Genomic DNA, 23,507 nt, shown 5'->3' on the forward strand with positions numbered 1-23,507 from the left:
TCATCATCTGCTATTAAGCTTTGTGTGTTTTATGGAATCATCAGTAACAAAGGTGAAAGAGTAATCCATCACTGGAAGGCTGGTTGTGACTGACTTATGGTTTAGAATTATGAGGATATAGTCACACAGATTTAGCGTATATGTAGGTAAAAATATAAAAAGGGTGGTGAAATGTTTACAGGTGTGTAATTTGTGTCAGATCTTGGTTAAACATGATAAACTTTGTTCTGTGATATGGAGCATATTATAAAGTTGATAAACTAATGTAATTTACACCCAGGATAAGACTTAAAATGTACCGACCAAAGATGGATTATTTAATATTTCATAGCTGTGATAAGTTAATAACTACTCAATATTTTTATTAGCTAATATTTTATAGATGTGGCCAAAGCACATCTAACAGACACAAACTGAATACTTCAGACTCTTTACAAAGTCATTTATTTTTTTATAGTGAATACAGCAGAGCAAAAATAACGTATACATGTGTGTATATGCTCTACATATCACACTGGCTTTTCCTGCCGCACGCAGGAGTCATTTACTGCGGCGTTGCCCGAGTAGACATGTCGGTGGTACAAGCTGTCGAATTTACTGTTTTTTCGGTTCGTCCCACTCCGGTTGACATGGTCCTTCATTTATTTGTAGTCTTGTGTGAGTTTTCTACGTGCGCTGCTTCGCGTTATCCCACGTTCTCTGACTGAGAGCTGATCCTCAGGAATATTTTTATATTTCGCTGCGAACATTCAAAACTTCTCTGAAAATCCTCTGTGGCGTAGACGGTCAGAAGAGCTTCGACCTCCTCGTCGGTCCATTTATCGCTTGCTCTGTTGTTGTTTTAGTTCGTATGTGCAACCGTGTTTTTTAAATGTGGCGGGGACACAAAATGCGGAAATCTGGCAAGGGGTGTAGCTACCAGTCACCAAACACCTACGTCATGAGGGTTCCTATAGAACCCCGTTCAGACCCTGCCTCGGAGCAGGAGCTAAAATGGTTACAGGAACTGGGGGCTTTGGTCCCTAGTTCCTATATGTCGGAATGCGCGAAAAAACGGCCTGGTTCCTGAAAAGGTTATAGGAACTGCAAAAGGTTCCTACAGTCGGAAAGAGCCTATGTATGTAGCTGTGAGGTCCTGGTGCAATGTGCCTACATTTGTGTACACTCTGTGCATTCATGTTGACAAATGAAAGGATGTGCATGTCAAAGGGTGTGTGTGTGGGTGGCTGTTGATGATCACATCAACATGGGCCACATACAGTACAGTATACACTATTTAAAAAAAAAAAACTTTTAAAAGGGCACTTGCTCAGTCCAGAGGGCAAATAGCAAGTGCTCTAGCACCACCTGTCTATCTATGCACACCATAGATTAAATATGAAAAATAAATGTATGAATTTGAATTTTTCGTCAAGTGAAAACACAGGACAAAAAAAGTATCAGATTTCACTGAGATGATTTTTATAATGATCTGAAACATTTAACAACACGTCTGAGTTAAAACAAGATCTGAACAGAAATATCTGACCTGTTACAGTTCTGCTCTGACCAGCTGTCTGCAGTCCAGTTCTGGTTCTGGGTCTTTTCCCACACTGGGGACAGGAGGAGCCTCCTGATGAAGCAGACTGGTCCCAGTATGAGCTGATGCAGCGTCTGCAGAACCAGTGTCCACAGCTGGTAGAGACTGGATCCTTCAGGACGTCCTGACACAAAGGACAGCAGGACAGCTGCTCTTCCTCAAAGACACCACTCCTCGTCCTCCTGTGAAAACATTTCTTCATCATTAAAATGTTTTTCTGACTGTTGCTGAAAATATCAGGAAGTGTCGACCCTGTCCAGAAGCTGTGACGTATCAGAGGACAGTAAAAGAGTTTCTAGGTTTCTGTTTGGATTCAACATTCAGTCTGTGATGAAACTGATGGTTCTTTGATTTCAGCTTCAGAAACACAAAAATCTGTTTTTCCACTGACTGATTAACCCATTAAAGCAGTTGTGCTTGAAATTAAGAGTTGAGAGACACTCCGTTTTAGCAATTTTGAGTTTGTTTGTATAGGATTATGGTTTTCACATTTTTGTTTTGCATAGTTTTGAGTTACATTCTCATTAGGAGACGTTTTTGGTTTGATTGTGGAAATCGCTGTTAATTTGTGTAAACAAATACTAAGTAAAAGACTGTTTCTTTTGTTGGGTAGCGTTAATTGTAAGAGTAAATTGTTAACTTATTACCTAATTAAGGACACCTTTTGTTTCTTTTTCTTTATTATACCAGACTGGATAAATTCTCTAAAATAGGACACCTTTTGTTAGTTTGTTATTGCTTTTGTATGAACCATGGTTTATTTAATAAATTATTGTTGTTATATATCCTCCTGTGGGTCTAGTTTGTTATGTTTGTTATTGACCCCAATTCCCCTAGCTTCTGAAAAGGGGTCGTAACACAAATGACAATAAACACTTTGAATCTTGAATCATAAGTGTTTCCTCCAATTATGTTTAGTTTATTTGGAGACATCACTGCTGCAGGATTGCAGCATATTTGACCTACAAAGGCATTTTAATCCTGTTCTGCACATTCAGTCTTGTTAGAATAAAGAATTAAATTAAAAAACAAACACAGAGTATATTGATTGATAGGTCAATAAACTGCTGAGTGTGAGATGATGAGAAAAGAGCAACTCAACTAAAAATCAGAAATAAAAAATAAACTAATCTTTAGACTAAAGATTCTGAAAAATATGGTTCAGTTCTCTTAATGTGAGTCTGAGTCAGGGTCCATCACTAAAGTCTGAAAGTGTGCCACTGCACAAGTAAATCTAAAGACTTTTTTGATGATCAGACTGAAGGTGTTGACCTTGTTAACAGGACTTTTCACTGGTTTACACATAAATTTTGATTTCAAGGATCAGCAGTTCCAGAGACTTCAGAGAGATCAGCAAACATCCTGAAACCTCTGTTTCACTTCTCTTACTCTGAGTCTGAAGGTCCTGGTCTATCACTGAAGTCTGGTGGTTTATCTATGGACTGGTCACTCATCCTAATCACGTAGGTGGGTTTTGAAGTTTCTGTTATCAATTCTTCGAACCAGTATCTGCAAACACAAAGATGCTGTCATTCACATCACATCAATCAGTGAAAAAGTCTCTGATGAAAACCACTGAAGAAACTCTGAACACACAAACTGCTGTTGCTCTCCAGAAGAGGAAGCAACAAGAAAAATTAAACAAATTGGAATCAGAATGAAAGAAATGATAATGCTGCCTATCCCCACTGTTATTTGCTATATTTACAGAACCCTTAAGTCAGTGGGTCAGACGCAATAACAAAAAAATTACAGCAATGAACTTGGGCTGAAATAACATAAACTAGCACTTTTCGCAGATGACATAATATATGTAGGATCACTTTTCCCTTCCAAACCTCAAACACTGCTTTAAGGCTGCACATATTAAACCATTAGTGGATCTTTGCAATCCATCCTGCACAGGGCAGTGGAAGGACAGAGAATACCAGATATCAAGCAATATTACTCTACAGGAGGGGTGCCCAAAGTTAAAATTCGTGGTTGATGACTAACACATTTCGCACTGTCCGTGTGTCACATACAGATTAAGAATAAATATATAAATGTTGTTCCTCTGACGAGATAAAGTACAATAATACCAAAGGTTTTGTGGGTGTATTAATATTTCTACTTAGACTTTTGATGGAAACATCAAAAATGTTATATGGTGTGACTGTCTGGCATATGTGTGCCTTCAGAAATAAGAGCATATTTCCTAATAAATTATAAATATTTTATAGTTTTATAGTGCATATAAAATAATAATGCACTATCAATAGCCACATAAAGTGTTTATGTCTATGCATAATGTCAAAACAAGTTCTGACCAAATATATTTTGTCCGCAAAATGGTCATCATATGGTGTGACACTATAATGTTTATTTAAACAGGCAATAATTTGGACATCATAATGATAAAAAGGGCCACATCCAACCAGAACATTATAGTAACATCTCTGGAGTGACTTGCAAAGTCATGAGGTCAGTTGTGCTTTTTTGATGTTGAGTTCAGTGGCGGCTGATGACAATTTTTTTTAGGGGGGCGCAAATTTTCTTGGAAAGTTGACACTTAAAACTTAGCCACTTTAATTTCAATACAGTTACAGAGTTAGGAAGAAAAGAAAAACGAAGTCTGTGTATGGCTTGTCCACAAAGTTTCGGTGGTGCCGACACTTTCAAACAGCAGACAAGGGAAGCAGAAAAAGGCGTTACTCATGGCGCAACCGGCAAGCCAACTCCGTTTTTCAGAGTAAGAGCGGGAAAAAGCCCGGGTATAAGCTCTTCCGCGGTCGCCGCTTTGTTGCTATACTTGCAGATCAGGCTGGTCAGCCCCGAGCTCCTTTATCCTCTTTTGCTCCTCGAGAGAACATCTTGAAAATGGGTGCTCTTGTAAATATTTTACAGAATTAATTCGCTCGGGTATTCCGGTTCCACTTTCACATGCCATCTTTCTAATCGTACGCTACTACAGACTCGTCTCCAACTCACTCTGCTACTACGGATGTACGTCACACTGGCTTAAAATACAGGAGTGTATAATTGACCATGACATTGTCCAAACACACTGAAGCAACATAATTCAACTATTCTAATTGGCTGACGATGAAAAGTGGGCGTATCCGGGGCGCACCGAGCTGCGCCACAAGCAGATTTTTAACGAACCAATCAAAACGCAGCCTCCAGTGACATTTTAGTCAAAAGTTTGAGGCTGACAATAGGGATTCATTTGACCGGCGCCCCCGCAACCAGGAAGTGTTGTTCAATGAAAAATCATTAAAAAGAAACACTGTGTAATGCGCTTAACATGCACAAAAAGCTAAAAAAAAATACATTATTTTACACATATCTTCATCCGAAATTATTCCTAACAGTTTGTTTTTTTTAATTGTGTAGTAACCAGGAATATGGACTCTTTGTAGGTGAGGGCGGCGCCCCAGCGCCCCCTGCTGGCCAGCCGCCACTGGTTGAGTTAAAAAGATATGAATCTGACATCACTAGTAGTGCTCAATGTTTTGTGTCTTACGGTGTGACATTTTCATGAAAAAAAGAATTTTCTCACAGATTTTACTTATTACTTCTTAAAAAATCAATGCTGCCATGTGGCTAATTACATGCTAACTACTGGCTAGCTGTTTTTAGTTTGCTAATGAATTAGCTTGACTGATCGGAATGTCACATGAGCTGTGTCCAAATTCAGGGTCTGCAGACTTCTGAGTGCGCAGACCCTGAATTGAGGCACACCTAACGTGTGACTGGTTTTTCCAGTCACACCATGTGACACATCTGACACACCATATGACATTCACTTTGTTTTATACAAATATTTATATATTTAAAAGGTTTGACAAAAATATATTATCTATTCAATAAATAATCCACTTTCCAATGTTATATTTCATGCGATCATATATTACAGTTTGCCATACTGTCCATATTAAAATGTCATTTTCCTACATTTTTCTGTCAGAGTGATGCAGATATGTCCATATATATATATATATATATATATATTAATGGACATATCTGCATATATATATATATATATATATATATATATATATATATATATATATATATATGTGTGTGTGTGTGTGTGTGTGTATTAGGGCTGTCAAATGACTAAAATTTTTAATCTGATTAATCACAGCTTTCAAATTAATCATGATTAATTACCATTCGCGACTATGTCTGAAATTTGCCCCTTTTTACTGTATTGAATCAACAGAAAGTATACAAATATTTAGTGTTAAACAGTGGATAAACATCAGATGTCCAATGGTCAATAAATGCAGCATGTAATGTACTTCTATTTGTTGTTCTAAATCATCTCTACCATGTTCTAGATCATAATTCAGAATTCATATATCATCATCTCACCAACCGTCTCCATGGTAATAATTTCTGTCATAAAACCACCAGACTGAAACATCCAATATTGATGAAGAAACTCAGATAAAACTGATGATCTGGATAAAAACAGATTTTTCCTTTTATCATTGAAATGTAAGTGTCTGTGCAGCAGTGATAAAAGTCCCACAGCAGCATCACTCAAAGTAAACACCTGTTGATAAAAAATTATGTCATTGATTGTTTGTTTTACAAGTTTTTCTTCACTTTTTACATTAGATGATTACTTTAATTGTAATAATCAGTTCAATATTTTATAAAATCTAAACCTAAAAAAAAAAGGTCTCATCTGTGCCCCCCTTTTCCTGGTGAGTGCGCCTGACTTGCCCCCCATCCAAACTTTTCCAGATCCGCCCCTGTATATCTGAAGTATAAACCATGTTTACCATCAGCCAACTACTGTGTTAGAGAAGGTCCTGCCAAAAATAATAATTTTGGGTAAATATGTGACGGTGTGAACCATGAACCGCTAGTTTCCTCCTTCTAAAATGAACGATGAGCTGATCTGACAGCCGTCATGATTCATAAAACGACAGGAGAGGAAGAGGAAGGAAGCAGCTGCTGCACAAACAGACAGAGAGCCACTATAGCATGCATGGGAATATGGTTGAAATTAAACGCCCAGAACGCATGGCTTTTACCTTTGTTTGTGCCATGAAAATAGAACCAAGACTCATAGAGAAGAAATTAAGTACAATTTTAGATGTGAAATTCCAAGTTTGTGTTCACACATCATTAAAATGGAAAAGAGAAATAGTAAATATAGCAAATGTGATGATAAACAGTAGAAAGTCTAGTTGTGGAGATTTATGCCTAACATTGGAGGACCAATTTTTTACTGAAATGAACTAGGGCTGGACAATAATTCAATATCAATATATATATCACAATATGTCGTACAAAAGCCCTCATACGAGACTTGTCCTCACCTCACGCAGCAGCTGCTGCATCAGAGCAGGAGATCAGCTCTGTTTCATCACCAGGATGGAAATGAAACGTACAAAGCTGTTGCTGGCTGATCCTGCGCTGCCTTACCATCAGATGTTAATGGCTATTAATAAAGAGTGTGGACAAAAATATTTAAAAAGCTAAAAGTGTTGACATGTTCCAGACTCCTACTTAAAAAACAAATTACACTTACTAAAATTAAACTAAAAAACAAAGAGAATATTGACTGAAGAATTTAGTTTTATAGTTTGAGTTTTATATTATATTTTGCTCATCAGGCAACAGTGCGTCTGAAGCATTTCCACTCATAAAACATGCTGATTCAGAAGATGAAGCATCAATTGTTGCTCACTCTTTTTTTTCTATTTATTGTAGCAGTTCTGAGTACTTTTATTTTTAAGCCTAGTTGAAGCACTGTTGTTAAAATCTTTAAGAATAACATAATAAGTCTAAGTTGTAGTTTAAAGTTAAAGATATTAATATTGAGAAAGGTAAAAGTTATTTGACCGTTGATAGTGATTTCAATTTCCTTTTTTTTTTTTTTTTTTGTAGGCTAATTTAGCCTTGCTAAATACAAACAAGGTAAACATTAATTTATTGTACAGTTTTTATTTCTAAAATGTTATACTGGAGGAGTTTTATAGACTCAGCAAAATAATTTTTACAGGCATCTGTTGTGGGCATTTTTGGCAGTTTTTCTGAGGCTTTTATATTGTTTATATCAATATCAATATATCGACCGAAATAAAAAAAAGAATTGTGATAAAAGTTTTGGCCATATCGTCCAGCCCTAAAAGGAACAGAGCTTGTTTTTATTTTTAGTTTAATTTTTCTATTTCTAATGTAATTTTTTATGCTTCTCGCCTTGCTATTGATGTTTTATATAAAAGCACTTTGTTTTGTACATGAAATGAGCTACACATATAAACCTGTGAAACTGACCAAAGAGATATATGTTAAGTAGCCAATTTATTTAAAAAAAAAAATACAAAATAGTTACAGTCTCACTATAGTATGAGCTTTATTTAGAATTGTTTACTTTTGGAAAAAGTCTCTTTAAACTAACTTAAAAACAAAGGATGGTGTAGATAACTGCATTTTTTTATACACTTTGGTAGGAGAGAAAGGTGAAGAGAATTGAAGAGGGAAGAAGAAAACAAAAAGACGAGGTAAAAGAAATAAGATTAAGAAGACAGAGCAGGGCCGGACACCGGAGTGGAACCAGTTTTCAGCCGAGGAGTTTTATATTTAAGACCAGCCCACAACTTTTGTGCATGGATTAAACTGGATAAATGAAACATCTGTTCCTACTGTCAATCCTGTAGATTTTATTGTGAAAATAAAAACATTAAAATCCTAACTTGCTGTACTTATGAACCAGATTACAAAAACATTGTTTCCCACAAACCACTCCTTCTCTCTCGTATCCTTTTGTCTCTGTCCTCCATTTACTCTGTCCTTTTTTTTCTATCTCCTTCTATCTGTACTTTCGGTCTCCTCGTCTGTCTCTTCTGCCTCAGGACATCAAAGATAATGGTTTTCTATACCTTCCTTAGTTGCGCTTTATGTCTGTGCGGGGGATAATTGAACATAGGTGTAACTTACATTCAGAGAAAAGCAGCTCCGTATTTAATTACATCGAAATATTTTCCTCCAACTTTAAAAACAGCTGCCACGTGCGCACGCTGCAGAAACATCCAGGTGTTACCTGCGTTTTGTCTTTTTAGTTGGAGGTGAATCAAAGAACTGAATTTTTTCCTTATCTTGAGCCGTCCTGTGTCGATATCACCATTTGCCCGCTCACTCACCCAGACTCTCATGGCTCCCGCCAAGTTTCGTTTTCTTGTCGAATCCATCTCAGGAGCGCCTGTACACTCACACAGCGTACACCGAATGTAATGCAGGCGGGCGGCGTAACAGTGCTCGACATGTATTGAATTATAAACTAACTGCTACTCAAACTGGATTTGCAGCAAAGACACAGTAATTGTTTCTTGACTAATTTAATCTAGAAAAAAAGAATAACTCAAACCAGAGACTCTTGTTTGCAGTCATTTCTTGGCAATAAGTATGACCCCAAATAACCCTAAAATTAATCTGAGTTTGCTGAGAAAAAAGTTAGTGTCTAGCATACTTTCTAATATGTTTTGCATTCACTGACAAAATTATGTAGCACTCGCACATATATTACCGTCATAATATACAAACAAATGTTGTCTGAAAATGTTAATTTTATTATATCATTCGGCCATCAAGAAAAACACAATTTGGGGACTTTTATTTTGAATTTGCCTCAAGGACAGGATATTGCATCAACTTGACTCATTTGAGAGGTTAGTCTGTCATATTTGCAAATAAATATATTTTTTTACTTTTAGCTGTAATTTGCACTTTTGGATATCATGTGTGGCGACTGCTCCAAAACTGTAAATAATAAATGTTATCTGCAAATCTATGTTTTGATGATAAATTTGACAGTGGCATAGGATGTGGTTAGCTTGGTTTCTGTAGCTAACCGTTAGCATGTAATATTTGAGTGAACTTGAAAACATCATCTGGGCTGACCGAATATCATGTGGGGCGACCACTACTAAGTGTTTTACATTATAAATATATGTCCTGTATTTGTAGTTTCTGTATATTTATACATGATTTACACATCAAATGAATTTTTAAGCATAACTCTTTGTTTACTTTACACACACACACACACACATATATATATATATATATATATATATATATTTGTCATTTTCCGTAATAAACATTTATTATAGATTACTGTACAATCTTATGAGAGAAATGTAAAATCTGTATAGCATGACATTCCATTTGAAATTTTTACTTCTCCAATTAAAGACTTATTATGTAACTTTTCGACCTTCAAACTCGACATTCTGGACTCGTTTGATTATCTTTTGTATGCATTCCTGGAGCTGAAGAACTCTTTCTTCTAGGATGCCGGGGAAACTGCAGCAAACGTCATGCAACTTTCACTTTCCTCACCATGTCATAGCAAATGGATATAAACACACGGGCTGTTTTATGACTGATTCAGCAAAGAAACGCAAGACGACATTAGAAGAGGAGAGAAAAACAAATGAGAACAGAGCAAGAGATAACACAAGAGTCAAGATAAGACTGTCTTTAAATGGCTGGAGAGATCTCACAGTAAAAAAGTGCCTTAAGATCATTTTGTTGTGAATTGGTGCTGAACAAATAAAGCTGGTGCCGGCTAATCTTCTGCAACATGGACTTCCACTGTGGAAATGAGCATGTTTCTGTGCAACTGACAGTGTTGTGTTACTGAAAAAAAACTAACTAGTTACAGTTACTAGTTACTTCATTCAGAAAGTAACTCACTTTGAGTTAATTACTTGATTACTTAAACCAAGAACTAATGTGTTACTGTTAAAAGTAACTTTTTAGTTACTTTTGTAAAAGAACACCGTTTTAAAATGATCCCATTTCTCGCCTTATAACTTAAAGTTGTACAAAATATAAAACACGGGTGCCTGCTCGGACGCCCGTGATAACCAAGGTAATGGGACAGTGGACACTAGTTTCTGAAAAAAGGACTGTTGCATTCACGTTGCCATTCCGCATCCAGGGGTTATTGCTTTGTGGGCAGCTGTGAGAGAATCAGGAGAGCTTCACAAAGGAAGCAGAGGAAGCCTCCATCCATGAGTGATGATTTTTACAAGCGACTTCACAGAAAAACAAGCCCACAAGCAAACTTTGTAACATTGCCCATGTAGTGCTGCATCACCGCTGTAAATGGGAAGAAGCTCACAGCTGCAAGACAAAATGTATTAATTTAGCTAGTAATGGAGCAACGCACCATAGGGTTACGGAACTGAGTTACTTTATTTAAAGAGTAATGCATTAGAGTATTAGTTACAAATACTGTCACCCTGTTACAAAAGTAACTGGGTGACACGTAACTATCTAACATTGGCAACTGATAGTGTGTCCTTCCTGCTAACTTGTGTTCTGCTTTCCACTTATTTCCTGCTGCTGTGGACATGTACAGGACTCATATAAACAGAACAAAGAGCCTCATCTGCCATCTTTAATGTACAGATATTTCCAGACTGGTTTCTACATCATACATTCATACATACATTCTCCAGCAAGGATGGTTAATCTCCAGCAGGAAGCCTCCTGCTACGATGGGCAAAAGTGAAAAAAGAACAGAGCAAGAGAAACCAGCTTTTCAGTGTAATCTCTCATCCCCTAGTGCAGAGGTGGGCAATTAATTTTTACAAGGGGCCACATGAGAAACCTGAATCATGTCAGAGGGCCTCACCAACGACAGCTTGAACTTAATTCTGTTCAGCTTTCCTCTATTGTAAAATTCACTAAATGATATACTATGAATAGCTGGTACTGACATTGTGGTGCTTAGGTAAAAGAAGAAAACAAAAACAATCACTGAATCAGTGCAATTTCATTTTAACTTTAACTAATCTCCACAGACACTGAAAAACAACAAAAGTTTATAGAAAAGCAGCAGTACAACGACTTGTAATGTTTTCCTCCTCATTTTACCTTTTCAGTGAGATAATCCAGTCTGTTCTGGCTTGAACAAGGACACTGAAATCTGGCTGAGCTGGCTATGTGACGCACAGCTGAGAGGTGGTCATCAGTGACGGAGGATCTGTGTTTGGTTTTGTTGAACTTCATCACTGACAATGTTCACATACAACAGTAGATCCAAAGAGGACTAGAATCCTCTGAGCATGCCTCCTCAGGTGTGGGAAGTTGTCTTCTTTGAGGGAGGAATAAAAGTCCAGCAGTGAGGCGGACCTGAAGCTCTGATGAAGTTAACTGTTTTAGTTACAACATCAACAACGTGGTTCATCTTAAACACTGTCTGACGCAACACTTCCTGATGTATAACACAACGCAAAAATGTCCATTTCTCTCACTTTATCCTGCATTCTCTTTAAAAGACCAACATTTTTCCCAGTCAGATGTGGACAACCATGTGTTGTCACATCTGCCAGATTGTCCCATTTCAGTCCTAATGTGTCCAACATGCATTTACCTGTGAAAAAGTCATCACCAGCAGTTGTCTCTTTCATTGACTGCATGGCTGCCAGCTGGTGATTTAGTGAGTAATAACATAAGTTGTCCCAACGGCTGCAGCTCTAATGGTATGAAGTTTGGTAAAAAGTCTTTGTTGGGTTTTCAGTTTTGCTAGCAACACATCAGACACACTTGCGCTCTTTTCAGAAAGATTTTTGTGTCTCTCCTCATGTTTGGTTGTGTAGTGGTGATTCAGCTTGTAATCTTTTAACACAGCAACCTGTGTACTACAAACCCAGCACACAACTTTACCTTTAATTTCTGAGAAGAAGTTCTTGTCAGTCTTGTTAAAAACACGAAATTTATTATCAACTTTTCTATTTTTAGCGTGAGCTGACATCTTGAGGATAACCTGGCTAGCATCACTGCTTACCATCACTCAAATCTCGCATCACACGCATATGTCAATACGGAAGTAGCATAACGTTTTTCAAAATAAAAGCTGCACAGTTGTATGGCATGCACAACATAGATGTTTCTATAATGTGTCTATGTTGTAATTTATTTTTGGCCTCACGCGGGCCAGATAGGGATGCACAAAGGGCCGGATGTGGCCCGTGGGCCGTAATATGCCCAGGTCTGCCCTAGTGGTTTCACAACCATGTACTCCTTGAATCTTGTTGGTGTGGGCTGAAAATAATGCTCTACTTGCTTCATTGATAAAGTTCCAATCAGATAAAGTGTGTTATCAGACCACAGTGGGTAATGTAAGACTTTAAATCAGTCATCTGTCCTCCAGGTCCACCATCACAGCTCTGCAGCTTCTTGTTGTAGCTTCACGGTAACTTCAGCTCTCTGGAAAGGTAGGAATCCTCCTCGCAGAGAGAATCGATCAGAACTGAGCTGGCTTCAGCACCTTTTCTTCGCACCATGTCGATCACATCTCGAGCTTTTTCTGCTCTGACCTTTTTTTTCACTGTTTCCATCTCATGATAATTTAGAACTTTACGCTGGTAGAGTTCATCCAGCAGCCTGTCTAGAACAGGTTCAGACACATTTTCAATAAACTGTGTCCGAACTAAGAAGAGCCTGTCCTGTGGCTGGACTCCATCATCATCCGAGACGCTGTCTGGTGCTGGAACATTCCTCTGTAAAACTTCTTTTCTTGCCCCTGGAACTAAACAAAAGAAATCAGATCTTAACTAAGAATATTTCAAATGAAACTCCACATACCTTTATCCCTCCAGTTGTCTAATATGAAATGTATTCTTTAAAACCTTTTATAAACACACTGACCAGAGTTTGTGTTCAGGTTTAAAGATATGTTCCAGTGACAGAGTTCACACATTAACTCATGCTGCTGCAGGAAGGTAAAGTTCTGACCTGTCAGATGAACATCACGTTTCCAGACATCAGTCGTCTCCTGGTCTTGGACCATCACAGTTACTTTCTTTAGGTTTTCCGTCGGGAAGATTTCAAATGTTGGATGGAAATTTGGTCCAAACTTTAAACGAAACAGCTGGTGCTGAAAAGCAGCAAAGCATGTTAATGTTGGACCTGATGGAAAATCTTTCTGGCTGTGGACATCATTTACACGTGACACCCGACTTACCTCAGGCTGTATGGTGAGGCCTTCAGGGACACAGTGGATGCTGTAACTTTGGTTCACATTGAGAGAGCACTCAGAGGAGGTCCTGATGTTCTCAGCACCTCGTTGTTGGGCAGCAACCTTCAACAAGAAGATGATTTTTACAACAGAGTCAACTCTAAACACATCAGAGTCATCCTAAGTATTTTAGAAAGAATTTAAACTAAATTAAGAAAGTAAATCAACTTTTAGGTCACTGGTACATGAAGGAAGGTGATGAAGTAATAATTGATGGCACAGAGAACACCAAACTAAATCTCACCAGCTGAATCAGGAAAAATAAAGTTAAAGGTATCAATGGTTACCAGTAAAAAGATGATTTGTGCACCAGTACCGCTAGTAATTTCTAGTTAACTGTTTAGTTTAACTGTCTGTGTCTCCTGGTGGGTTAGAGAACCCTGCAGCACATCTGTCGGTTTTACCTCTGGCAGAGGGATGTTTTCCGGCAGAAGAAGCACATCAAGTATTGGAGATCGGTGGAACAGCAGGACTTGGCCATTAACTGGCAGGTTTATTTTCAGGAACCTTTTCACAGTGTCCCAAAGAAGACCAAAGTTAGAGAGGTGGGGGACCTTCACCACCACATGGGTATCAGTGATCTCCAGGGGTTTCAAGATGTTCATCCCATCATCATCAGTGATGTGGGCAACAGAGAGCAGGCCTTCAAAACACAGAGCTGTGAAAGAAGAAAGCTTTTAAACATTTTCTGCTAAGAGCTCAATCTGTGCAACGATCACCTCTCACCTCCTGAAAAAATGTGGTTCAGATTAATTTACCATCACTCAAAACATCTGTAGTTCACCTCTTTTCCTCTTTTTATTCTTCTGTGTAGTAATCTCTGGACCCTTACCTAATCTGATGACATGTTTTGTCACATGTCATTTTCCAACCACTTTCTGTACAGGTGGTGTCCTGCAAAAGATGTGGACTACACAGATAATTGAAAAACCTTTTAGAGGAACACTTGACAACAGACCCATAAATGATGTGTGCCAGTTTCCTTCACACTAACTGCTGTTTATACAGAAAAATCTGCGATGAGAATGTGCACTTCATGCATTTTTCAAGCCATGAGTGGTTATTTGTGCCTGGACTGGCAACCTTCAGGGGTGTGTCCTGCCTCTAACCTGATAGAGGCTGAGATTGGTGCAACCTCCCATGATACTGAGTAGGATTAAGAAGGTATAGAAAAAGGAGAAGGAAAGATGGATGGGTAATAACAGTTAATACATTAATGGTATAGTATAAGAATTACTTACATCTAGTGGTAAAGACGAGCATAGCAATGGCTTTAAATGCTAAATACAGTTGAGAATGGACGGTGGTCATCAGTGGCCAATACTCTTCCACACAAACATGATTTCATCTGTGAGTGGATCCAGTGGCCTCAGTTGCAGCAACGACTGCACTACAGATAACTACTTTTGATTCCTTTTAAGCGTACATGTATGGTCCACTTTAAACACATCGTGGTACACGTCCATAAACAGTCTAGTCTGTTTGGAGCAGTGAGAACACACATCCTGACTTTGGTGCTGACCAAAGAAGCAAACTCTGGTTTGCTTGAAAACCTGGGGTTTTGGTCCTCTTACAAGAGAACTCTGGTCAGGTGCGCTGACAGTGGGAAAGCAAATGGACCATCCAATGGACCAAAAACAAGGAAGTGACACTAGACATAACGTACCACAGATAACTTGTTGCGTGTTCTACTGCTCATGCTTATCAGATTCTGGTTAAAAGCCACATTAGAAACACCAAAGTAAAATGAGAAACCTCCAAGACTGCATAATTTTATTGTTACTCCATTGTTTACTTGCGGAGGCACAGTGGTAAACGAGTCGTTACTGGCCCTGGCCAATCATCTTCTTATTTCTTATTAGTCAACAGTAGTTTCAGGGAGTATCGTCCCCTAGCGAGCAGCTGTTGTAACTACATGACCTGGTCAAGGCAGTTTGGCTTGCTTGAGTAAAGCAGTGTACGAAAGCAAACCAAACCAAATAAACATCCAAAAATTTGCCAAATTTCCCTCCCAGTAGAACAAATTCCCCTGAACTATTCTAGTGGGAATGCACTCTAAGTGTTGCTTATTCCAAACGATGCTCTAGAACCTATCAGACAATGCTGGTAATGTAGTTTTAAAGCTCAGATGGTTCTCACTTTAAACACAGAGTTGTTTGTCCATTCAAAGACACCGTACTAAAATGGTGGCACAAACATGGCAGCGTCCAAGTACATGAACCCCCTTCAAGCAGAAATAAACGGTTCATTCTTAGAGAACAAAACCATAACACTTATTTTTATAAAGGGATAAGATATCAATAGACACACAGTTTTAAATGAAACATTACATTTTTCTGTCATTCAACTTTGATTTTGTAACACACTGAACACTGCTGCTCTCAGGTTTTCAGGAAGGGTGTTTGACCCATGTGGGCCAAAATAAGAAAACATGTCCTCATGCAGCTTAGCTTCTAACTCAGCCTTCTCACTCAGTCTTGTTATTTCTATGCTGGATCGTTGATATTAATTATCATTCAATTCTCTGAAAAGCTACCAGCTGATCCAAAATGAACCAATGAGGGCTTGGAATTAGCAGCAGCGATCATATTTCTCCTATTTTAGCTTATCTTAATTGACTCCTTGTCAATCCAGAATAGATTTTAAAATAAAAAGCTCTTAGAAACAAACTGCAAAAGATCTTAAAGATCTCATAGTTCTATATTTTCCCAACAGTGCACTTTACTCTCAGACTGAAGGTTTACTTGAGCTTACTAGAAGTTTTAAAAGTAGAATGGGAGATCAAACCTTCGGTTTTAGGCCGCTCTCTATGGAATAGCTCCCATTTTGAGTCCAGAGGGTAAACATCCTCTACCTTTAAAATTAGGCTTCAAACTTGCTCTTTAACCATGGTGCTAGACTGCTTGAGAACCTTTAATGACTCACTGAGCATATCTTCTCATTCCCTCTCTTTATGTGAATACATTGATGAATATGGCAGCCTTTCTGAAGTCTGGTTCTAATAAAGGTTTTTCCTAATGAAATAGATTTCTTCCTTTCCAACGTCACCTGCAACACATGCATTCAGACAGGGGACTGAATTGAACTGAAGATCTGGTTTAATCTGCTGTTTTCCCTAGTCAAACATTTTACACTCTGGCATTTTATTAATTCTGATAAACTATAAACTATAAACTTTACTGAGTTGGATTATTCTTGGACTGACCTGAACTGTTTTTTTTTATTAATAAAATGTTAATGTTAATTTGAATTTATGATTATTTCAGTGACATGGTTGCATACATCACCTTCCTTTGCTTCGCAGTGAGGGAGGTGCAGCTGATAGACTGCATCCTCAGAACACTTGATGCTAAACAGCGGGCCTGCAGGAGTCTTTTTAGCTGGTTGAAGGAGATCCTCATCCCATTGGATAGTTGTGTACAGAAGCTCCGCCTCTCGCTCCATTACAAACACCAGCCCAGTCACAGTACACTGGAACACACCTGAACTCTGACATTTGAATCTGTAACACACAGAGAGGCTGAATGATCAGAGCAAAACCTGTTCCATCCCATAATTTATCATAATCACTGTTAAAAAGATAATAGTAGTATTCCTAGATCAGACCATATAAATGCTGACAGACAGGGAAACTGTAGAAAACCAAAATACCAGATGTAAAATCTCACCAAGACCACAGTGTGAAGCAAACATCTTAACACTGAAGGTCAGAGACTGAATTTTGTTTTCTGCTGAAATCACATGCTGCAGTTAGTAGGTCTGCTTTTTCAGATGAAACAGAAATGTGTCATTCAGAAAAACATCACTAAGAACAAATAATAAAAGCAGTTAAAAGTGTGGATTTAAAGGTTCACCTGTATGAGACTTTTGCAGAAACTTCTTCAGTTTGGACTTCAGGATTGAAGTTTGATGGAGGCTGCAATTCAGAAACAAGGTAGTTTAATGACGTATATAAAAACAGTACATGCTTGATTTTAAAAAAGTACAATTTTTACTGTGCAGACCTAAAATAAAATTATAATAATTATCCTGTATCCTGGAATTGTATATATATATATATATATATATGTGTGTGTGTGTGTGTGTGTATGTAGATATTGTTGGAATGTTACTACTCCAGTAACCCTAGTTAGAGGGATTACATGCAGAGAATGTGGGAAATATCGAATCTTCAAAACCCACAATCAACACTCACTGCCAAACAACTAGTAGCTCAACGTTCCAAAGTCCACAGACGGCAACTGCTATCACAGCTTGAAATTGGCGAGGTACAACACAAATGCTACGGCAAGGGGGAGCCAGGACGCCAGGTCAGGGGGGAGTTAACAGCAACTCCCCATCCAGAGATTGGGTATGAAGCCCCAATAAGCGCAATCACGCTGAGCGAGCGATTGACCTAAGTGCCAAGATCATGGTAAAAAGGAACATCAGGCAACCCCGATGCCAATTACAGAGGCTGAGTGGAGGACCATCGCAAAGTCTCCTGGAAAATGTGAATGCAGCCTTGAGAACGATTCCTACAATGACCATCACTGAAACCAATGAGCTGATCTACACCTCAGCAGCAGTGATCCTTGAGGTGCTTGGCTATCAACCAAAGAGCAACCATAAAGAATCATATCCACCATGGAAGAGGTGGCAGCTCGAAGAGAAGTGAGCCAACTATCAGAGCTCCAGAATGGTGCAATGAAAAAACAAGTACCCAGGAGGTACAGCCAGATGCCCATACCTAAAGCACTAGGAGCTGCCAAACAACTCCAAGCCTTGGCCACCCGCCTAAAGAGGTACACGAGAGAAATTGAATCAAGGCAAATAAACTGGCTGTTCTCAACTCAACCAGCTAAAGTTTACTCTCAGTGGCAGGGTAATAACAACAGGGAAGACCTGCCACGGCTGCAGACTGAACAATACTGGAAAAGCATATGGAAAAAGGAGGCATCGCACAACAGCGGTGCACAGTGGTTGATGGATCTATGAGCAGACCACAACAACCTCTCTGAACGAGAACCAGTAACCATCACAATGGCAGACATTCAACAAAGAGTCTCAGGTATGAAAAACTGGACAGCACCAGGGCCTGACATGGTTCACACCTACTGGCTGAAGAAGCTAACTGCACTCCACATCAAGCTGTACACCAAGAGCGAGCTAGACATTGACTCACTGATCCACACAACCAGGATCTACAGCAATGACATCAGAATGTCAATCGGACTTGAGAAGTATGGGCGGATGGTGACAAAGAGAGGGAAGGTAGTCCATACAGAAGGGGTCTCACTCCCAGATGGCAGAATAGCAGACATTGACAGCTACAACTACCTTGGAATTCCACAAGCAAATGGCAACCTCAAGCAGGCCACAAGAAAAGCAGCCACAGCCAAATACCTCCAGCAAGTGAGGCAAGTCCTAAGGAGTCAACTCAATGGCAAGAACAAGGTCCGGGCAATTAACAGTTATGCCCTGCCGGTCATCAGATACCCTGTGGGAATAATAAGCTGGCCAAAGGAAGAGATTCAGACCACAGATGCGAAAACACACAAGCTCCTGACCATGCATGGCGGGTCCCCCCCCCCCCCCCCCCCCCACCTCACCCCAAATCCAGCACCCTGAGACTGTACACTAAGCGCAAGGAAGGAGGCAGAGGGCTAGTGAGTGTCAGAACCACTATCCAGGATGAAACATCCAACATCCTTGAATACATCAGGAAGATGGCCTCAACGGATGAAGTGCTCGGTGAATGTGGAAAACAGATCATGTGGTGATGGAGGAACCATCATGGGAGGAAAAACCCCTCCATGGGATGTACCACGACAGATAACTGAAGTGGCTGATATCAAGAAATCCTACCAATGGCTAGAAAGGGCTGGACTGAAAGACAGCACAGAGGCACTAAAAATAGCTGCATAGGAGCAGGCCTTGAGCACCTGAGCAATAGAGGCCCAGATATATCATACAAGACAAGACCCCAGGTGTAGACTGTGCAAAGAGGCCCCTGAGACAATCCAGCACATAAATGCAGGGTGTAAGATGCTGGCAGGGAAAGCATACAAGGAGAGTCATAACCAAGTTGCTGGTATAGTGCACAGGAACATCTGTGCAGAGTACGGACTGAAAGCCCCGAGGTCAAGGTGGGAAACACCGCCGAAGGTGGTAGAGAATAACCGAGCTAAGATCCTGTAGGACTTCCAGATCCAGACCGACAAAATGGTAACGGCAAACCAGCCGGACATTGTGGTGATGGACAAACAGCAGAGGAAAGCCATTGTGGTTGACATTGCAATACGAAGCGATTGCAACATCAGGAAAAAGGAACATGAGAAACTGGAGAAATACCAAGGCCTGAAAGACAAACTTGAGAAGGCCTGGAAAGTGAAGGCAACAGTGGTGCCCGTGGTCATCGGAGCACTCAGGGCAGTAACCCCCAAAATGGAAGAGTGCAGAAGAGTGCAATCCTAGGAACAGCAAAGATACTGCGCAGAACCCTCAAGCTCCCAGGCCTCTTGTAGAGGACCCGAGCTTGAATGGATGAGAGACAATTATTTATATATTTATTTATATATATATATTTATATATATATACATATATATATATATATATGTATATATATATATATATACACACACATACATGTGTATGTGTGTGTGTGTGTATGATAAAAGATTTACTATGCTTCATTTTCAGAACTTAATGTTTCATTTTGCAATGAATTGTACAGTGCTTTTTCTGAATTGACATCAACATCTTAACAAAAGTCGCTTTAACATGTGGTGTGGGGAAGCTGTCGATCTAACTAAAAACCTTCCAACTGGCAGTTGAAGGTTTTTCTTGCTGGGATACAGCCGCTTATCATTTCCAGAGATGAAGAAGCACCCAGCTATAGTAGATGCCTTTGCTGAATTTAGTATCTTTGTCTCCTTTTTTCTCTTCACTCCCTTTCTGTTCTGTTCACTCTCCCCCTTTTTTGTTTCCTCTGTCAGGTGCAGCATTAATATGTAATTCAGCAATAAAAAAAATAAAAATAAAATAAAGATAATATTTAAGTATTAAGGGAAGCCTTATATCTACAATTTTGTCTATATCTATAAAATCTATAAACCTCCACCTTGGTGAAAGCAAACATGGCAGCCAGACCATCATTCAGTTTGCCATGTTGCTGGATAAGACAAAGATCTTTGAGCTGTTGTTTTTATTTTTTTCTTACCTTCATCAGTTTGGTGTTGTCCTCACACAGATCTGGCTCCAGTTTAAAGTCGGAGATACCTGACAGGAGAGGGACAACACAAGAGATCTCAGAGTTTATTGCTGCTCTTTTCATCAGATTGGGTCAATGATTAATCTCCCAGTAGCGACTCCCAACTCCAGTTGTCATCTTCCTCACAGAACTTCCTGATTTTCTGGTGGATACTTATAAATCTGACATTACACATTACAGTGTCATTTCCATCTGAAGGATGGAGTTTTAAGGAGGAGTTTTAAAGTTATTTAATCTGATTTCACTTTGGGCTCGTGGTCTGTTTTGATGAGGTCTGTAAACCTTTGAGGCAAAAAGTTAATAGGAATTAAAAACTTAGAGCAAATATCCTCAATTTAGCATTTATTTTATAGACTTTTCTATGATCAAATGGGCACAGAGTACTTTTTAGATTAAGATGTATTAACGATTAACGAAGAGACAGTTTCAGTACTTACAGGTTTTTCTTGTGAATGCATTTAACTGCCAAAAGTCACTTCTGCGGGGACAAAGACAACAATTACAAACTATTAATGAAAAAAAATCTGATTTTGGCTGAGCTAATGTTAACTGGGAACATTGCATCGTAACTGTTAGCTTTGATAGTCAATCTAACCTGAATGCCATTTCTCTTTAGTCACCTAGTCAATAACCTACTTCATGACTCTGGTATTCTGTTTTATATGCAGGTTTCTCTCTATTCTACCATCAACTATTATGTTAAAACAACAAATTGTCTGCTCTTAACGATAGATTTCACGAATAATCAGTTTTCAAGCTTCTCGTTTTTCTTCTTTCGTACTGATGCTTGGGATTGCTTCTATCCATCACTGTTGCCTTCTTCTGCAGTTTGATGAATGAAGACTGGGATTGCTGCTTGTGTTGTTTGTTTTGGCATTGTTGTGGACCAAGAGGATCCCAGGACCCACTACACTTGCAGAGAGTCTGGCAAAGGGTCTGAGGATTTCATCCCAATATCTTACAGCAATCAGGGTGCCATTGTCCCAGCTTGATAAGTTGAGATCTGTGAATCCCTCAATGAATAAACTCCCAGTCAATCAATACGTAGCTTAAAGATTCAGGATTCACTGCTGCTGGATTCTCTCCTGCTTTAGCTGTCGGCCTGAAACCTCTCAGCCAGATCATCATAAATGCCTCTAGAGTCGGTGGATAATAATAGACTGAAGATCCTGTGCGACTTCCAGATCCAGACTGATAAACTGGTGATGGCAAACCTGTCAGTGTTATCAAGCTACTTTGTCTCCTCTTTCTTTTATAGTAAAAATGCTCTGCAACACTAAAGTATCATATTCATAAAGCTGGGCTTACACCAAAAGACTTTTAAAAGATTTGCAAAAGACTCTAGAAAACTACCAGCTCACATCTAAAGACAAATGTTTAGAGTTTTAAGTCTCAGTCTAGTCTCAGACTGAGATTTTGCAAAGAATGTGAATCTTTTGAGGTCACAAATTACAAGACTACAACTAGATTCTTTTAGCATTTTATTGTGATATGTTGGACAGTTGATCTTAAACAGGGCTGATCTGCCCACAGTAAAGCAAACAAGGGGAGAATTTCACTTTTACACATCATCATTATTAAGTGTGGCTTTACATCTCCACCAGGTGTTACACCGACTCATCAGAATCTGGATGGATGAATGAGTTTCTATTCTTCTCTCTTTTGTTAGATCATATACTGTAACTCATAATGATCCACAGCAGACGTTTACTTCTTAATAACCATCCGCATTATTGTTGATCGTGTTTCGTCACTGCCGACTTCACAGATCCAGACTGGGGAAAAGATTGACATTAAACAGCGCAGATTACCAGCTTACACCTAACTGCTGAGAAGGACCGGAGCGCGGCTGTGACTCCAGTAAAAACTCCTAAAGATTTCCTAAAGACTTCCGTTTAGTCTGCGATCGTGAAAATTGTTTGGTGTGAGCCCAGCATAAGATTAACAAATGAAAAGGACAGGACAGACAGATTTTAATATCTGTTTAAACAAGCATGGATGGATTTCTACTAACCTTCACAATTTCGAGTCTATAGTTTGGACTCTGTAGCATATCAGAGAGCTGTTTCACTCCTGAGTCAAACAAAATCCACTCGGCACTCAGTTCCAGCTTCTCTCAGGTGGAAGGGGTTGGGACTTCAGAGCTGAGGCCAGAGTATTATGGGTAATCTTTGACAAACTGCATTTCATCAATCTGAATATAAAGAAACATTTAAGTTTAGATGGCAAAGTCTCAGCTTAATCTGTGCAGATTTAAATTGACAATGTATAAACAAAGAAATTTAAAACTTAAAAAGAAACTAAACGCATTTTACTTATCAATATAGTCAAACAGAACAGATGAAATTAATCTTTCCAACAACCTGCTGCTTAAGTTAAGACCTGTACAGAATTGTAAAGAGAAGACTGTTGTTCAAAGTGTCAAAAATATATGGAGATGTTCTCAACTACGGAAGCGTGGAGCTGTCACCCAAATAAAAAAAAAATGGGACCTTATGTGTTTATTGTAAAAAAGTGAAACATATCACGTTTTACGTTTCACGTTTTTACAATAAAGTATCACGTTATAACGTGATACGTATTCACGTTTTTATAATAAAGTATCACGTTATAACGTGATACGTTTCACGTTTTTACAATA

General features: G+C 38.9%; 3 protein-coding genes across 5 annotated transcripts in view; all 3 read right to left on the minus strand.

The window, feature by feature from the left end:
• LOC121628732 (NACHT, LRR and PYD domains-containing protein 12-like) overlaps positions 1-3,048 on the minus strand; it is a 67,348-nt gene extending 64,300 nt beyond the window's left edge. For all 3 annotated transcript variants that reach the window (XM_041968027.1, XM_041968028.1, XM_041968030.1), the window contains exons 1-2: positions 2,969-3,048; positions 1,529-1,761 (exon numbers count right to left, since the gene is read on the minus strand). In XM_041968027.1, coding sequence (XP_041823961.1) covers positions 1,529-1,761; positions 2,969-3,033 — 298 coding nt within the window. In that variant the 5' untranslated portion in view covers positions 3,034-3,048. The remainder of the gene's footprint in view (positions 1-1,528; positions 1,762-2,968) is intronic.
• The window catches only part of LOC121628724 (NACHT, LRR and PYD domains-containing protein 12-like), a 2,607,341-nt gene that overhangs the window by 2,288,933 nt on the left and 294,901 nt on the right, over positions 1-23,507 (minus strand). The window lies entirely within an intron of this gene.
• LOC121628749 (NACHT, LRR and PYD domains-containing protein 1b allele 3-like) lies at positions 10,806-22,994 on the minus strand. The gene is made up of 9 exons (XM_041968066.1): positions 22,884-22,994; positions 21,304-21,346; positions 20,816-20,874; positions 17,468-17,529; positions 16,901-17,115; positions 14,018-14,271; positions 13,560-13,676; positions 13,331-13,472; positions 10,806-13,124 (listed from the first exon to the last, which is right to left on the minus strand). Exons 1-9 carry the CDS (start codon positions 22,917-22,919, stop codon positions 12,784-12,786), a joined length of 1,269 nt encoding a protein of 422 aa, XP_041824000.1. The 5' UTR covers positions 22,920-22,994; the 3' UTR covers positions 10,806-12,783.

This window comes from Melanotaenia boesemani, chromosome 18 (assembly GCF_017639745.1).
Source record: "Melanotaenia boesemani isolate fMelBoe1 chromosome 18, fMelBoe1.pri, whole genome shotgun sequence".
NCBI lineage: Eukaryota > Metazoa > Chordata > Actinopteri > Atheriniformes > Melanotaeniidae > Melanotaenia > Melanotaenia boesemani.

Excerpts from the sequence above, each read along its gene's own strand:
- LOC121628749 (XM_041968066.1), bottom strand. The coding sequence starts at position 22,919 with ATGCTACAGAGTCCAAACTATAGACTCGAAATTGTG. Across the intron at positions 17,116-17,467 it reads TCTGCAAAAGTCTCATACAG|ATTCAAATGTCAGAGTTCAG; the intron begins GTGAACCTTTAA and ends TGTGTGTTACAG. Across the intron at positions 14,272-16,900 it reads TCACTGCGAAGCAAAGGAAG|CTCTGTGTTTTGAAGGCCTG; the intron begins GTGATGTATGCA and ends CTTCTTTCACAG.